We start from the raw sequence: 18,996 nt of genomic DNA on the forward strand, positions 1-18,996 counted from the left end.
AAGCAGCCAAAATTCCTGAACACTGAACAGGGCAAGAACTGCACACAGAGTAGAAGGATAACCATTAAGCGCTGTTACTTTTGACCTAATCAATGCAACTAGGTATCTAAATCATGCTCCCAGTGCGGGCATTGACTTGGCCAAGGTTAAATAATGGTCTCCTACAGGTAATGGCTATCTAGACACTAATGTGCTCATTGTCCTGATAGATGTCGTGCATTACTTGGACACTAGCATAGTCTTGATCAAAATAAATGATGTAATACTATAGAATTGATAGTTAGCAATTAGATATTGTGACGGCAAGTGTTTACATTTGAATTAATACAAATTTATAATGAGGCATTTCCTGTTCTGGTCCAAATCATAACAGATTGTCATGGCTGATGTGTAATATATAAATTATTGATCAGGTACGATGGTCAGCCATAGTGTTTTGTTTTTTCCCCCCAATGCTTCTGTTATTTATTTATTTTTTTTATTTATTCATGGATTTGTCTGATAGGGATGAGTGGTTAGTTGGTTGGTGTCTTCCAGATTAAAGCAGTCTAAAGGAGTATTTTGTTTCTTTGCAGAAGTTTTTAATAAGTGTAGAGCGTTTGCTGGTAGGTTGAAGTGTTTCTGCGTGTAGGCCCATGCCTGTCCAATGTGTTGAAATGTGGTTGTGTGTTTATATTTTTATATATATATAAATATATGTGTGTGTGTGTGTGTGTGTTTGTGAGGCTTCAAACTAGCATGACAGATAAGAGGTAGCTAGCGTCGCGCTTCACTGAGGCTGAAAATGTGAAGAGGAAGTCTGTCTCTGAAGCTAGTTGGGAGCGGATTGATCATGTTTACACCTCGACTCTATACCTCTCCCTCTCCCTTCCTCTGTGTCTGTAGAGCCCATCTTTCTCCCTGTCTCTCTTCCTCCCACTGACTGTCATTCTTTCTTCTTCCTGCTCTTCCCTACTTTTCTCACTCCATCTCCCTCGTCTCTCATAAGTTCACTTTTGCTACTTGTTTCTGTTCGTGTCTGATTCCATCCTAAGATATACGATGCCATTAGAGCTGCTGCTGTTAATTTAGTTTTACATGAGGATGTTTAGCTGCCACAATAACACACTTGGAAGAAAATAGATTCAGAGACAGTAGAAACCTCAGGATGTCTCTGCCTAATAAGATTTAGCACTTACTCACTTCTCAATTAGCAGCAACTGGTCATAATAGGCACAGATTGCCACAGGAATTCAGACACTGGCAGACACATTTAGAGTACAGGGTAGCAGTAGTCTCTGTTTAGCTGTATAGCTTGATGTGTAGCTGCTGTGACGGCTAGCACAGTGTTTGATTCTGTCTGTATCGACGGACAGTCTTTAGGTGTTGGCACACGCTAGCCAGTTGTTTGTGAAGGCAGGGCTAATTACCTAACGCAAGGCTTGTCTCTCCACAGAGATGCTTGTTTATTGACTGTTTATTGTAGCTGCAAGGCCAGTGTTAATCAACAGCAAAGCCTAGCCTCAGCCAAAAGCTGAATTTCTCCATTTGATGTCCACAAAGCAGACATGCTAGCAGTAATTAGCGTGGGACTGTCAACACTTAGCCCCTGTTAGCAAATAGCAGTGGCATCCTGACTGTATGGCCAGATATCGATGTAGCGTGTTCATCTAGTGTGCATGCATCCATATTTAGTTTCAGAGTAGGAAAAAGGCGCCAGCTGCATGAACTTGCAGTTAGGGCATAATTCATACTGGCTCAAGATTAAGAGTTTAATTATGTGTCATGAATTATTACTTTGAGAGTCTTATTATAGCTCTGGAGCGGCATTTTGGAAGAAGCGGGTCTTAAATATTAGTTTATCTATTTATAGACCTTTATATCTCTACTTTCTGCAAGCACCCCTCCGTGATTGTTCTTACTTTGACAGTGTTCAGAACCAACTCAATAAATCATGAATGGTTCTGCAGTAGAAATAGACTTTATCTGTTATACTGTGTGCACACTGCTGCCTCAGCTTGCAGGCATACAGCTGTGAGGATAGGGGTCGATCAGTGTTTGTTCATGTGTGCACATCTGCATGCTTCTATATTCCTTAGGCTACGGATCCCCGGGTAGCTATGCATGAGTGTGTTTGGATGTGCAGTTCCAGAAGAAGACTGTAAGGGGCATTACACTTGCTGATCAGTGTGATAAACACAAGCGCTGCATAATCCACAATATAGCTTTTTGTTTGAGATCCACAGCAAGTGCCATATGAGACACATTACTTAGAAAAGGTGAAGATGAGGGCTGAGATGAGACGTGTGCTGAGAATTTCTATAAAGTGAAGAGGAAGTACAGAGTGGACAGTATACGTGAAGGTGGGAAATGTTGATGAAAGGAGAAGGGATAAAAAGAGTGGTACAAGTACAAATCAGTGGAAAAAGAATATAGGAGAAGGCAACGTGGACTAGGGAAATTGGTGCGTAGTTGACAATTTCAGGTGAGATGAATGGAGAAAAGTGAGAGGGAGAGTGATATTGAAAAGAACAGAGGGGGAAAATGAGATGAGAAGCTGTAAGAGAGAAAATCAGCTCAAAAGTGTCTCCTGAGGCCAAAACTCATTCTCCTTTCTTTTATACAATATCATCAGACTATCCGAAAGAAATAACTATCCACAGGATATTCAAGACATCCACAGTCGGATAATGTTTAAACTTTAGTTTCCCATACCTTACTGCTCTTACAGTGACCATAATAACTCAATGCTCTTGCGTTGTATCTCCTAACAGGAGGCTGTCAATATCCAACTGCATATGTGGCAGACATGATATATGATAGTGTAACTTCAGCTCTATGCTAACCTTGTTGGGTATTGACTTTCCATATCTGCTCATGGGAGAAAATATTGGTGCTGTGGTATTTCTGTATAAGGTTACTGTACATACCAGCTGATCCCAACGGGGAAAGAGCAAGCATATCATAAGACCAGAGAAAGAATGCAATATTGGAAAACGGTTTTCTTTTGCAAGAGGGGACACGAAACAAGCCTTTGTCTTCATGGTGTTAAGACTTTGAAGAGTCATGCATTTAGAGTAAGGGTTTAAAAACACTGCTCAGAGCTCTAATTTCTGCTTTACATTTTTAACTTTTGAAGTTGGGTATATAGCCAAAAGTAATTCAGCATTTATTCTTTAGGAACCTGTGAAAGTTGGTGAAATGGCAGATTGTCAGAAGTCCATTTGCAAGTTAATTAGAGAAAAATGCTGATCATTTTATAAGAAGAAAAAAAGTGTCCTATTCGTATTTATTAGTGCCAAACAAGCCCACATTACTACTGACACATACAGAGCCATCCGCTATGCCTTATGGTAGCAGTTAACTCCGATCAGCAGCGACCAAACCAACAAGCTGGTGTCTACATTGGTGCCTTCCGGTTTTCTGACCCGGTCCAGACAGCTTCCTTGTGTGTGATCCAATCAGGGGCTTCGGTTAAGGTACAAAGGCCAATAGGATGCTGAGCTGTGGGCTGGGAAGTTGTGCTCATAGTGCCAGAGGGGTCGTTGGAGCAACAAACACATGTACACACAATTCTTTCACACACAAATGACTGCAGTCTTGGGTCAGACAGACTGATGTAGCGCAGCTGGACATCGTTTGAAGGTTGTGGGTGAGAGACGAGAGTCAAACTGTTCAAGACTTTTTGTTTCTGTTCTTTTATCTTCATGTGTTCTTAGCCTTTTGTCCATTTGTGCGTCTCCATTCTCCTACCCTCAGTTCCCTCTTTATCCTTCTTCCTTGTTTCTCCCCGGAGGGCAGGAATGAGAGGACAGATAATATCAGAGCGGGCCTTACACCATTACCTTCTGTCTGATAAACAGCTCGGCCACTCCATCACCCTCTTTCTCCCAGTCCTTCACCAGTGGAGAAAAAAAGCAGACATGGGGGCAGGAGGAGAAAATCTAGTTTGGGATAGAGTGTGTGTCTGTGTGCTTCGCTTCTGTGTATAGAGAGCAGCTGTTTGTTAAAGTAGAGATGCGAAGTATCAGGGGTCCTGATGGCATCCAATTAAGGGAGATAAAATGATGATGAATTGCTGCTGGGCAGTGGAGACCAGTGCTCCTGTATCAGTGTGTGTGTGTATGCACATATGAGCTCACTTATACAGGAAGAGAGCAGAAGAAAGCAACCATACTGATTTGGGGAAGATTGTGTTGGGGAAAACAAAGAAGAGCGGGGTTGGAAAAGAAAAGACACAAAAGGGAAGTTTCTAGCCAGAGCTTCCAGGAAAAAGAGAGGTAGAGAGCAGTGTGCAAGATGGATGAGGAGGAGGAGAAGTGAAAGAAGAAGGGTGTATTGAGACTGTACTGTGAGAGAGTTTGAGGAGAGGACAAATTGTCTGCTGGCTTCCGATGGGAAATGAGAGAAGTATGGCAGACAAGAAAGATGGATAAATAGATGAATGAATGGATAGACTGAGAAAACAGAGGTCTAGAGAAGAGGCTAAACATGTCTGCAGGGAGAGTGGTTAACACAAACCACACTGGTCTAATGGTGTCACACACCCTGTGATGTGTGTGTGTGTGTTTGTAAGAAAGAGAGAGAGAGGGCTGAAGCTCAGTCCTAATACAAACTAAACTCTTGACTTTTTATGGGAACAATAAAACTAAAGTACTAAATTGCATATTAAAAAAATTAAAATATAAACGCACTATAGCATGCACATATATTCATACACACATAGTGCTAAAGGTAGCAGGAAAAGGCTAATGAGGGCCTCGGTGCTGTTGGGTGGAGGGTTGGTGCAGAAGAGCAGAGTACAGTCTGGCCTGGCATGGCCTAGCTCAGCTTAATGAGATATAAACACTAGATCTGGCATTGCACTCAGCCACAGCACACACTGACACTGTTTTAATTGGCTTGCACATTCTGTGTGTATTGTGTGGGGATGGATTTGGGGAAAAAGCAGTAGACATTCACTGGGTTTTACTGTGGATAGCTGCAGATGAAAGATTATCATCATGTGGCAGCCCAGACTCATCTGATCTGTTACAATGTTGTTTAAAGTTAATGTATTTGTCTTAGTAGATCTTATAGCTGGGAGAAACATGAGTCTTGATCATGTGATTTCCTACTATAGCTCAAATTACTTGTGTACATATCTGTTTAAGTTTGTGATATTTAAACAAGATCTTGTGTTTGCTCATCTGTGCTTATTTGGCATTTATCTGACTGCTCGCTGACCCATCTTCTATTAAAGCAGCTCAAAGTGAGAGAAAGAACAGACAATGACCTTCCTATAGTGTGCTCTTTTTTCCCTCTCCAGCAGTGCCCCCTTTTTTACCTCCCTCTCACATACTGTGTGTGTCTCCCTCATTTTCCTCTTCATCTCTGTCCTGTTGCTGGCTCACTTGCTCTCCTCCCTTCTGGCAGGTGAAGAGCACAGCTCCCACGCTGCTGTCCTGGATAAATAAGAATTAACTGCAGCACAGCTATCTGCATATGCCAACTTCTCCACCCCACTTTTCTTATCTATTTCTCATTTCTCTCCGTCTCCCTGCATCTCTGCAATTTGTAACATTTACTCCACATATCCTTTGTCTCATAGCAGTGCTGCACTTTTTCTAAATCATTATTTGAAGAGACATTTGAAAAGCTGAAGGGATTGTTATAGCAAGGCTCTCCTGCCATTACCCTGGTGAGAATAGAGACCATCAGGAGGTCAAGCCAGAGAAAAGACCTGGGCTTACTTTCACATCTCTTAGAGAGCATTTGCACACTTTTCTTTTCATGTGACTGTCTGAAGTGTGGCCATACATGTCAAACACCTTCTGATCACAGTATGCTGCCATAGAAGAATCAGTTTTCTTCTCCTTGTAAACATTCAAAAGATGCCTACCTTTTATTAGAAAATTCATCGTTCTACAAATATCGATGTGCACAGAATGAGCCTGTGCAGTTAAAGCACCATAAACATATTGTCAGTAATAGCATCTTACTATAAGCAAGGCATTCTATAAGAGATTAAAGTCTTTCATTAAAATATAATATTAGAAATTGGTAAATCTTCCTGGAAATCCTGTGATTAATTAAACCATTAAGTTAAGTTGCAGCATCACCTTATTTGTAATAAATACTGAGAGCATGGCTTGCACATGCTGACTTCATTTTGAAAAATTCGCAGTGGAGGAGACAGTGTAAAACTTTAAATGTTATTTTGTTTGCATATTGTGATAAAGGGCTGCATAAAAACAAAGTTTGTCATTTAATGCCAGTTAATGTCTTCTATTTGTTGCATATTTGTTGTTAGCTTTGTTAATGTCATGGAGAGTGCGCTCAGTGATGGCAAACTACTGGAGTTACTGAGTCAAATCAAAATGTGGTCTGTATTTCCTCATTATGGGACCAGCATATACATACATATGTGTTATTTGGCAGAGAAGTTAGTTAGTGGCCACCAGAAGAATGGCATTAAGTTGAGGTAGGAGAAAAAGTCTGACGCCACTGAAAATCTGGACATTTCTGCCAACTACCAAAAATCAGCCTTTTGTCCTGGGAGAATTTTAGCAAGCTTACACTAGCTTAATGCATAGGCTGAAAAATAAGAAACATTGACTATGGCAGCATTATTTTTCCCTCAACCCAGCATTTTTCTCCCCTCCACCCCTCTCTTTTTCTTTCCATCAATGAAGGAAGCATGCATGTGTGCAAACGGGTATGCACACATGTGCGTTATTGTGTCTGTGCTGGAGATAAGCTGGGGAACTGGGCCCAGCCATGCTCCAATCCTGTTAGCATTAGCGATTAGCACTGGCTAACAGGCTCCTATTATGAGCAGGGGCTGATTCTCTGTCGCCTGACCGTACACATGCACACACGCACATGCGTACACACAAACACAAAACTATAAGACGGATTACCACTTGATCCTTGATAAGGAAGCTATATCTGCCCAGAAGTTGTGTGTGTGTATATAAAAGACTGATGGTGTGTACGACAAGACTTGGACATCCACTGTATGCCGAGTCTTATCTAGGCTGGCAAACACACATTTCACTTTACTTCACCGTGGAATATGTCAGAACTAGAATGATGTAGGTTGAAGGTTATGTTATGTCAACTAATGGTTTTTGGATCACCTTGAGAAATCTGTGAACAGAGGAAGAGGGTAACCCACATATTACATACATATCCCAGGCATGGGCCTGCCCTGGGCAAAAGGGATATTTTTTTTTAGCACACCCTCAAAATGACCAATTATGAGGCTGTGGCTCTCATAGAATTTACCCATTGTTACCTGCCTTACTTTCCATCTTCACCCTACCTTTATTCATCTCCTTCATTCATCTACACCTGCCTCCCATTCTTTAGTTTCCAGTGACAAATGTCTCTTCTCTTCTTTGTTTTAGTTTTTTTGTTACACTGGCTTATTTGTTGTCACTGCATATTCTTGTTTCCTTTATGGAATCTCCATTTCCTGTTTCTGTCATCTGCTCTTTCATTGTAAATATTCTGCATCTCTAATTTTCTCTCTGTGTGCCCTCTTTGTAAAATGTAGTGATTTTGTGGTTCCATTTTTCAATGTGACTTTGTTTTTTAGAATTATTTCTTGGTGTTTAATTTTCATACTGGAATTTGCTGTATGATGTGCGTAAACCCTGTCCAAGGCCCATGTGTGTATTCCCTGAACGCTGTGTTGTGCAACAGTGGTGGTTCAGTATAAAAGTTTAATAAGCCCTTGGTGCAATGAGAGAAGATGAGCTCTGGATAATAACCTAACCTTTCCAATGGCTCCCCCACTCTCTGCTGCCCGTTTAACACACATACATGCACATACACTCTCCTCCCTAACTAAATATGCATGTTTGTGTTGTCCCAGTTCCCAATATAGACTCTTCTTTGAGGACTGATATACAGACATGGGCAAATTCTTGTATCATAGATTTAAAACAACAAAAAACAGAGGATAGATAGCTTTGGTGTTTTATTGATGTGTACTTGTGGTGGACATTTTGAGTTAGGCAACAAGGTAAAAATCAGTGTTAAGAGGCTGATATACATCTAAAATATGTTACTATTCTACTTTATTGAGTAAAATTGGTAACATGGTCAAAGAAGAAAAAGGCCTTCTCTTAGAATTTGCTTTTCAGCAGAGAAGCAAGGGCAGAAATAAATGGCACCTCGGTCTCTTGTCCTTAACTAAAGCTAGTCTTCTGTCCTGTGGGAATACAGCAGATGGATGTATAGATATGTTTTTGTCTTTAAAAATGGTTTGGAAAGAAATGGTCTGGTATTCAAGTAATTGAAATTTTGGTAATTTGTTTTTCTTTTGTTATTCTTTATCATGTTGGTATTGCAGCGAGTTCCTTTCTCTCTGTTTGTGTGTTTAGATTAATTTAATTCAGGTTTATTTATATAGCAGTATTCCCTGTTAATCTCTACAAAATAAAGCATTCAGGATAACAGTGTTTAATTTTGTTTATTTGCCATTTTGATTTTGACTGCTTCAATTTAACAACCTTCGTGTCATGTTACAGATTATGAGAAACCTACCTGCTGCTTAGTGTAAACACAACTGACTGTTCAGAGAGCGGTTGATAATTTTCGAACCCCTTCATCAGCTTGAGCAATTTCCAAATACAAAGCTGACCTTGGCTGGTTAACAGCCTTCTTCTCTACTCTCACCATCTTTCTCCCACTTGCATCTCTAGCTTTTATGTCTCAGCTTTATTCCAGATGTCTTGTGTTTCCTGCCTCTTTTTGCCTCTTTATCTCCTTCTCGCTGCGATGCTTTGATGCTTTTTCACTCTTTGCACATGTTCACAGTGCAGTGTCCCTGTGCACTTCCTTTTTTCTCCCCGTTCTTCTCTCCTATTGTCTTGCATGCAGATATACACTCAAACACACTCACACGTTCTCTCCATCTTTACCAATTGAAGAAGTGCTCTTGTTCCCAGGCAGACTGGGTGGTCTTGTGGTGGAGCGATGAGGAAGGAGGGAGGGAGAGATTGAAGAGGTTCATATGGTCAAACTTCAGAAGAGAAATAATAGCTGATGTCCAAAATGTGTTTTTGCTGTGCCCTATCTTCCTGTGTTTGCATGTGTTTTTATTCATCATATTTTACTTCCTGTACAGACCATGTGATCAGTCTTTGATGAATTTGCCGGCATCCTTCTCTGGAAGGAGTCCCATGTGCCGGACATATATTTATAGTACAGTGTGCACATGTGTTTTTCTGGAAATGTTTGGTATATCTGATAAGGAATCTGGTTCATATTTCCTTGTTTGACTGTGAACCTTTTGGGGGGGATTGAGGCAGATGAGAGAAAGTCAAGCTAAGATTGATAGGGGAAGAGGTTTGTAAAGAGGTATAGGGAAGGAATAATGAGAGGGAAAGGGAAAGAGAAAAAGGAGGGTTGGAAAGGAGGATTGCAAGAGAAGGAGAGGCAGAGGAATGTGTGAAAAGACCGAGGCAGACATGTCAGAGAACAAATTGAAAATGCCAATTTCACTTTAGCCCCCACCAGCTCACGCGCTTACAGCCCAGCCCCGGCCTCTTATTCCATGTGTAAATGAATGGTGTCCACAGAATAACACACAATCACCTCTCTCTATCCATCTTGCCCTCGCTATTTCCCTTTCACCCTTTCTGCTGCATTACCTGCTCTATACCCCCTCTCCCTACCCTCTTTGTCATCCTTCCTTTTCACCATCTTTTTGTTGTTTTCACTCCACTTCTGAGCTTTTGATCACAAATTCCAAGTATTTTCACATCTTCTATCGGTTTTTTCTTTTCTGTTTGCCCATCCACTTTGCTTTTCACACCCTACCTTATTATTTTGTACTGTGCCAAGGCTAATGTTTTGTCTTAAAAATCTAGTTGTAATGCAATAGCACTGTCTAAATTCAGAACTTACTATATCTACAGTGAGACTGTAAAAGTTGTCTCTTTTCTTTTTCTTTTTCTTCAGTGTTCTGTAGGCCAGCTTCCAGGTAGAGTTGCTCAAGTAAAAGTTTCAGTAGTTCACAGCTGCTAAATAAATTAGAGTGAGCCTGAAAACACATTTTGAAAGAATTTGCCTTTAAAATCAGCTCTAAGAGCAAAGTGGTATTTTTTCTGAGATGCATGGAGACGTCTTTCTTTATTCGGATATCAGCGTCTCAGCCTTCAGGGCCCGCTAAATGTAAATCATCCAATCACAAAAAAAGTGATGAAAGAATTAATCAGCCATTCACACATTGTGACATTGCTGTGTCCTCTCATTTTCTTATCTTCTCAGTGCACATTTTTTAGTCCTTTCCTCCCTCAAATATATTCAAATTCACTGTTATTACAGATGTCAGGATAAATCTCACAGTATCACACTGGAGTGGGTGATATCACATAGTGGCAAAGTTGTAGCTAGATTCAATCTTTGAGGGCTCATAGCCCCGAGCTTGGGGCTTTCACGTTGGATTTTATCACCACTCTACTAGAAGAGAAAAGTCCTGCTATCTCTCACCCAGGGAGATACTGGAGATACTGACCATACCAGAGGTAGTGAGAGGGGCTGGGCACCATTAGGTCATTATCTGAAGTCTCACCAGCCGTCACCTCAACATTGCTGCTGACAACACACCCATCTTGTCATATAGTGTCTGCTTTATGTCGTGTGAAATACAGCTAACAAAAGAGACGTTAATAATGTAAAACCTGTCTCGGTGAAGTCTGTGAAGTTCTTGATGAAGATGTTGTATTTACCTCACATCAGCAGGGGTTATTGGGGAGGCGGTGTAATTTCTAAAGTGGCATTTTATTTGCTGGTGATAATTGTCATTGATAATTTATATGTTGGGAGTTTGGGCAGGGACTCATAGGAGCTCTTTTCTCCGTTACCCGTTCAGTTAACACGCCGCCATCACATCACCGCTTTTGAAGCTTGTTGTCTCATTTAAAGCAATTCCGTAAAACTGATTATGCCAACGATGAGTCAATTACATTTCAACTCTTATTAGTTCAGGATGCAAAAATGAAATTAGATGAGAATATTATTGTCAGAGATATATTATGCATTTCATTCATCACTGGAATGGAATGAGTCATACAGTGATGGGGATTCCAATCTCTTAATCAACTCTGCGCTCTGCCAGGCAGCAGCGGATGTGCCATGTGTAAAAATCACAATATAGCCTGTCTCTCATCATTCATTTTTATGGCCCTTCAACTCTGTGAGCACCGCAGGGTATGACATTACTACCAACCACTAGCTTAACTGAGTTTGCTCTTGGTATTAGCTGTGTTTTTTTTTTTTTCCCTCGCTCTTATGAATTTATTGAAAGAATTTTATTGAAAGATGGAATGTTTTCTGATGATGATGCTGATGTAAGAAAAATGTTGAATGGATGAGTATGAATTGTAATCTTGTTCTCTTTGTTTTATATTTCAGTATAATTATGAGGGCAATGACATCAGCGACCTGCCTGTCGACCTGTCTGTAGTTTGGAATGGAAACTTTGTCATTGACAACCCCTATAACATTAAAGGTGAGTAATATTAAAGGTTACTTATGGTAGGAACTGAATGTGGTTGAATGCGTTAGATTTGTCTTAGAAACCGGGAAGGAATTCAGTGTCCTGCAGTGACGTACAACATTTTTTTTTTTTTTTTTACCTTAACAATTATATTTATGACTCCAATCAGTATGTATTATGTAATAATCACCCAATCATCTTTTCTGCTTCATGAATGGCACATTACCCCCAAATACTACAGTCAAAAAGCAGCCATTGCTGGCCTATTGAGAGATTGAGTGGCTTCCTCCCACAGTCCAAAGACATGTATGTTAGGTTAATTGGTGGTTCTAAATTGGCCATAGCTGTGAATGCACTGGGCCCTGCAACAGACTCATAACCTGTCCACAGCTACCTCTTGCCCTATGACAGCTGGGATAGGCTCCACCCCCACCACAACCCAGATGGATGGATTAGTGGGTGGGTGTTTTTAGTTGGTTAGCTGTTTTAAATTACCATAGATACTGTTACATTTTGACACAATCTTTCACAGTTACATATTTGAGAACCGTATCTAGATGACTGTGTGTGTATTTGTGTGTAGAAGAGGCAAAACAGTCACATTATTAAACTGTTTGTGCTAACAAAAGAGAAAAAGCACAGTTAAACACTGCACCCAAGGAATGTGCTCAAATCTTCTGTCAATGCCAGAGAGTTCACATATTCTAGTTTTGGTCATTTGTATTCACTAATGCATATATTGAATAATAATTATGTCCGTCAAGGCTCAGGTTCCACCCCACGAGACTCTTTTGTCATGGCTAATGGGTAGCAACTAGTGTCAAAGGGATCAATGTAATTGATATTTTCTCTCTCTAAATGTTTTAAATTTCAGTATATTGAGCCATGTTTGGGATGTACAGTGTGTGCATGTTGTAGAGCAATGAGGCTAATTTCTGCTTTGTTTGCAAATTGTCCAATTTGAACAAAGCAGAAATTGGCAAGCGTCATGAGTCGAGGTGCAAAAGACCGCTACACTGTTAGTGTCTTAGGTTTACACCAACTAATATTCAAAAACACATAACCCTTTGCATTTTAAACAGATTTTTACCATGTTTTGTATGCATATTGTTGCATTTTCCTGTTTGTTAATCTCTTTAGTGTTGTAGGCATCCGTGTGTATCTTGACTTGTGTTATTTTAATGTGATAGTGCATAGAAGACATATATATTTCTTTAAACTGTATTAGAGTGCATTATATTTGATTTAATGTGAAACCACACCTCATCCAGGAACCTTGGGGGTAATAATTAAACTCATATACATTCTCAGTGCACCACTGTGGGAGAAGACAATGAGATCATGTCTGTTGGATATAATTACTGGTAAAAGTCTTTATAATGCTGTCTTCGTAATTATTGTGGGTTGTAAAGCACAGTGGGGGATGTAACATTATTCCCCTGCTGTGAGGTAAAGTAACATCATCGCCAGTTCGATATAGTCTGTGGATGACAAGCACATTGAGTTTTGTACAACAGAGGGAGTAGCATAGTCTGCTCCTGGTTGTTACTCATTAATGTTTAAGGACACAACAAGTAATGGGTATTTTGGATGTAGTATTTAATGCCAGAATTTGCCGTTATATCTTACATGTTTGTGAGTTAGTGATTATTGCCATTTGTCAGTAAGGAAACACCACATCACTCTGTGCTGTTTATTGATCGCTCTTTGTAGTCTAATCGAGCCAAGCAAGCTGTTGTAGTCTTAAATGTCAGATATCTCTCAGTATGAGTGGTGTAACTGGTCTACATGTGTTTGTACCATGTAAACAAAGGCGTGTCTGTAGTATTGTAGTCTTTACTTCATCACTTTGTGCATTGTGTGTTAACTCAAATGTAACACATCAGGCAGTGACCTACAGCCTAAATATGACTCTCGTCTTCTTCTCCCTTCACTGCCAGCCACCTCTGTATTTCTCAGTGATGATAATCATCTAGTAGAGTGCAAGTGATGCTCACTCATCTTAAATACTGATAGGTTAATGTAATTAAAGGCGAGTCGTTTAGCAGCCAGTAATTGGCATAGGGTTTCTTTAAAGCTGCTCCATGACCAATGGGATTTGGGGAAGGAATAGCAGAGAAAGAGAGAGGAAAGATTTACTCTTCTGTTCCTCGTGCCTTTGGGAAATCGGGCCTTAACTCAACTTTGGCTCAGTGACACTGAAGAAGTTTTGAAATTTTATGATAAAGCTGAGGAAGTGAAAATAAAGCAATTTAATTTCATTCAAAAGAAAACTGTCAGGTTTCTTATCTGCTTATTTCAGTCTGAAAATAAGATAGTCTTTGACTGGGGGGAGTTACAATCCAGCTGATAAGCAGCAACATAAGAGACTGGTGCAAGGATTTATAAAAACAAGGAGAATATGCAAACTCCACAGAGAGGTCCCAGCTGGGAAGTAGGTCTAAACCTTCTTTGATGTCTTTGAGGCCACAGTGCTAACCGCTAGCACACCCTGTCATTTCTAACATATTATATTGACTGGATGTTTTATTCACTTGGTAGCCTCAGTTCAACAGTAATAATTTCATGATGCTTCATTTCTCCCTCCTTCTCTTCAGCTCACCTGTATAAGTGCTACGCACTGAGGGATAGCTGTGGGATGTGTTTGAAGGCAAACCCCAGGTTTGAGTGCGGCTGGTGCGTTGGGGAAAAGAAGTGCTCCCTGAGACAGGAGTGTACTCCCCCAGAGAGCACTTGGATGCATGCCACAACAGGAAACAGCCGCTGTGCTCACCCCAAGATCACCAAGGTAAGACTTGATAATAATGACACATGCTTACACATATTGTATTGCAGTTAAGCATGATTCCAAGATAACAGATGGTACACGTCTTGTTGTGCAAATGTACCCACACATGCACACAGACCCCTATATCCAGACATATAACTACATGCAGAGTGGACTGTGCACAACAGAAATATTCTCTTTGACACAACAAAATTGAAGAGAAAAATAAAGCAGAAATAGTTAATTTTTTTGTAATTTCTCAGCTCATTATATCACAACATTTCAAAAACCCTTTTGAATGAAAGCTGTTTGAGCAAAGAATGTGAATCATAAAGTGTCCACATTCATCATTAGCCCACTTTAAAAACAACATTGCATGGAACAGCTAAATTCAAGGTAAAAAGAATAGGCTTCTCTAAGCACTGCTAAAGCACACACTCACGCTGCTGATTGGTTGTTCATGACCTAGCAACTCACTGCAAACAACTCAGGGGTCTAAGAAGAGAGGCTTCACATTACAGTATGTTACTTGTAAGCAGGCTATGATTGATTCTTATGTGTTTTTTCTACAAGAATCCAAGCCAGATCATTAGTAAAAACAAATTTTTCAAAAGAGGAGCTTTGAAAAGTCTTCCTGCTCTGTGTCATTGTTTGGCCCCGGAGAGTGAAGGGGACATCCTAGGAGGGCAGACAGCAGAGAGGATAGACAACTTAGAAGCCAACACTAAGACTGCAACAGCAACACAGATGGGCTGGCAAGGAGGAGGCAGTTCACACACTCCAAGACTGAACACACTGACGAGATCAGAGACGACGGCTTCACACAGAAGCGCACACAGACACACACATGCACCTAAATGAAGAGTTAGGGAGGGTGGTTGTCTGGAGAGAGACAAAGAAGCCGAGGATGTGGTAGTGCGTTAATTGTGTCCCGCCACGGGTGCTGAATATGTGCGTGCACATGTGCATGTGTTCATCTGACAGGCTGGCAGAGCCGAGGCGTCTAAACACCATAGCGTAACCATCTGTTGCCACTAGTAACCGTGGCGGTGGTCCTCGTCTGAGTGCGACCTGGGTCACAGTTCCTACAGCTCACCACTGGGACTAGTGCACACACAGTGCGGTTTGAAAGCAATGCACTGCTGTGTGAGACGCGTCCTGACATTCAGCCCTCTCGTCAGTCTGTCTTCTTCCATTTTTACTGTGTCTCCAACAGTGATTCAAACTTTCAGCCAAGCATTTCTTCCTCTAAATGTATCTCAAATAAGCTGAAGAATCATCTAAATTCTTCAACTTAAATGAGTGTGAAATATATGTTTAATATCCATGCTCATTTCATTGATGTTGACTTGTGTGACTGAAGCCCTCAGTCCATTTCCTGTGTGACACGGGCTCGTCTCTTTGAATGTGTAATGAAGATACTGGTTAATTGGAGCTCTGGCACATAGATAAAACCATTTGCTAATGCTCCCTCTCTCTTCGTGCTCGTTTCAGTTATCTCTTTGAAACAAGCATGCAGAGGCAACTGGGTTGTGTGTGCGTGCTTGCGGGAGAGAAACGGGAGGTGGTAGGGGGGTTGTGCTCACAAGCATGTGCCGTTGCATGCATATGTAGGGGTAAATCATGCCCTTGGGCAAGATGTTGGTGGCAGTCAAAAAGCTGGCAAAGAGCTTCAAAAAGCAGCAGGAGAAGAGACGCACTGCAAGTTTGAGAATGCAGAAGAAGAGACAAAGAAGTGGAGAAGAAAGAGACACTGGGGGAAGCGTTATCACCAAGCTGCGCCGCTGGCCTCACCTCTCTTCTCCACCTTTGACATTTACAGTTTGACATTTAACGCCAAAAGAACATCTGCAGATGACAAAGAAAATCTCTCCTTTTTCATCCGCCATTTTATCTTCTCCCGCCCCCCGCCCCCCAAAGAGCATCACATTGGCCACACAAATTGAATATTATTCCACTTCTTACCAACCATTTGGTCAAATCCCCTTTTCCCTGTTTCATCTTTTTTTTCTTTTTGCCTGATTCAGCCTGCTTTGTTCATTTATGCAGCATGCTAACTGCTGTGTGGCCAATAGCTGGTGGATTAACCACTAATTTCATTTGGACCAAGGAATGTGTGTTCAGCTGGGGAGGAAACACCACTGGAGACACACATGTGTGCACAACATACACACAGTAAGAGCTGTCAGAGCAGCAAGTGTTTAACTTATTTAGTGTTATTTCTGAGTGGGCTATTGTCCAGTTGATATTTTTCAGTAGTGTGCGGTGTGGCCACTGTGCCACTAACAGCTTTGGCACCTAGTACTTCTCTCCAAATTCAGCAATTAATGTTTTAGGTACTAAATGATGATTTTAGACATTGTAAGAATTTGGCTGTTAAGCTGATGAAGTGCTATTTTTATTGTGCTGCATTTTTGTGCACTGACATTGTGCACAAAGATTAATTAGTACTTCCTTCCAAGCAAGCAAGAAAATACTCCCTGCGTGTGTGTCTTTGAGCCTGCGCTAACACTCACACAAGCCAGCAAGACTCACAATGGTGCCCACACATTCTCAGAAGCCTCCAAATGAAAATAAAGTAAGCTACAATTTAGGTAGTCTGTATTATATTCTCAAAATGGCATTCAAAGCCACATGGATAGGGACACACACACATACTCTCTATGCCACTGTGTCCCAGTGTAGCACAGCAGTGTCCTGGTACTGGCCCTGGATGCTGCCTGGCCCTCCATTATCCATCATCTCCTGCCTGCCATCTCCTAGGGGACAGGAAGAGCATCACAGCTAGCCCTTAGAAACCAATTAAAACAACGCAGGCCATTCCAGTCTGTGTGTGTGGGAGGGTTGCATTTTTAGGGTTTTAGCACGTGGTAAGCTCCATGTGTTTATGTGTGAGTGTTTCTTGATGTTGTATATGTATTAAAGTGCATAAATGGATCTGATGGCCTATCATTTCTCCCTCATGTACTGCTTTAGTGGTTTTTGCCTTTGCCAGTTTTCTTTATGTCCCATCTCTTTTTTGTAGCTAGTCACATTTGTTTTTCTCATCCTTTATGGTTTTTTGGCAACACTTTTTTTAAATTTCCATCCCTTCCACCGACTATTTCCTCTATCTATTAACTATTCAGTATTTTTCATTTTCCTTTCCCTTATTTTGAATCTCATCCTTTGGTCTCATTGTTCCCTTACCTTCTATCTTCCTTACCCTCTTGCTTGCAACCTCCTTATTATCCATATAGAGATAGATATTGTTCTGTTTACGGGTGTTGATTGACCATGCTTCTGTGATTTGCTGATTGTATTTTGGGGCTAAAAAGTAAGCCCCCACTGTTACAAAAATAGGAGTATTTACCCACTGTTGGGTAAATACTTACCGTGCTCATTCATAAAGGGGAGGATTGTAACTGGATGTCAGCCACGATGATGTCCTAATTAAGCTTGTGTACTTGTTTAATGATCAGAGTTCAGCCAGAGGGATATAATTGGCCCCGATGTGATTCTGACTTCTGACACAGATTTGTTCCTGTTCTATAAGGCTACACATCTTCAGAGCTAATATTGTTTGACTCAGTCACATGGAAACATTTAACGTTTAAAGACTTATTTGATCCCTCTCTTCTTTCACGTCATTGCCTCTATCAGATTGCTTGTGAGTTTTTGTTTTTGAAAGCCTTTCATATCACAGATAAACTCTGGAAGCCTTACACCATGTTCATATCATCTCCCCCCGTGTCCCTTGCCCGTTTCCCCCTTCCCCCTCCTCCTCCTCTAATTTGCAGATGCTATCTGTGCACTGCTTCTTAGCCATCCACAATAGGCCTGACATAAAGCCTCAAATACATCGGGACAAGTCAGCCACAAAGAGAAAAAAGCGAGTATGAATGAGTGTAGAGCGTTATGATGGTGAGAGGAGAATAGAGCGAGTGTTTAGGCTGGTGGCTTTTATCAAAAAGGGCGCTTTGTTTGTGTTGTTTGGTTGTGGATGGAACAACGTGCATGCGTGTATGCGTCTCACTCTGTGTCTTTGTGTGTCTATGTGCTTGATAAGCCAGTGCTTATAGAGAAAGAGAGGTTGATTACCATATCTAAAGATTGTGACTGAGCACTGCTGCATGCCAGTCATTCTTTTGTCTCCAGCTAAAATCTATACATTTGGGCACACTGTCAAAGACGGAGACAGAGACTGAAATAAAAGACACAAGTTCAAGATGGAGTGCCAGCTGATAAATAGCCATTAATTAATATGTGCAGCATTTCATTTCTGGCTTGCATGACACTGGGCTTTGTTCCCATTGTGTGTTTGTATTAGTGGTTTTCTAAACACCTGTGGCTTTTACTAACCTGCCACCTTTTCCATAGTGTTAGACTGGGTATCATTGTAGTGCCAGGTGGGGAAATATTTGAGTGGGTTGAGAGGTTAATCTAATTAATCTGTAAGACTGTAGATAAGCTTTAAAGAAGCTGAATATTGCAGAACATATTTTCATTGTTGGCATGGTGTCAGTAAGATTGATACTGTCATTATGTCTGAGTGGTAAAAATGAAGCTACGACTGCTGCTTAGCTTGGTACAAAGACTGAATACAAGATGTGGCAGCTGCAATGGCTCTACCTATTGCCATGTTATAATATTTCTGTTTTACACAAACAAGCCATAATATGTTAATTAGTGACTTTTGGTGCTGATAGCTGGATTTTGTAATGATTTAGATATCTGAGCTGGCTTTTTTCCCCACCACCTTTGTTCTTTATGCTGT

The 18,996-nt window shown here is 40.9% G+C and overlaps 1 protein-coding gene across 4 annotated transcripts in view; it reads left to right on the plus strand.

Moving 5' to 3' along the window:
* plxna1b (plexin A1b) overlaps window positions 1–18,996 on the plus strand; it is a 181,396-nt gene that overhangs the window by 125,163 nt on the left and 37,237 nt on the right. For all 4 annotated transcript variants that reach the window (XM_082534175.1, XM_082534177.1, XM_082534176.1 and 1 more), the window contains exons 11-12: window positions 11,389–11,485; window positions 14,071–14,261. In XM_082534175.1, the coding sequence (XP_082390301.1) occupies window positions 11,389–11,485; window positions 14,071–14,261 (288 nt within the window). The remainder of the gene's footprint in view (window positions 1–11,388; window positions 11,486–14,070; window positions 14,262–18,996) is intronic.

The sequence above is a fragment of the Aulonocara stuartgranti genome, assembly GCF_965226115.1.
Source record: "Aulonocara stuartgranti genome assembly, chromosome: 5".
Taxonomy (NCBI): domain Eukaryota; kingdom Metazoa; phylum Chordata; class Actinopteri; order Cichliformes; family Cichlidae; genus Aulonocara; species Aulonocara stuartgranti.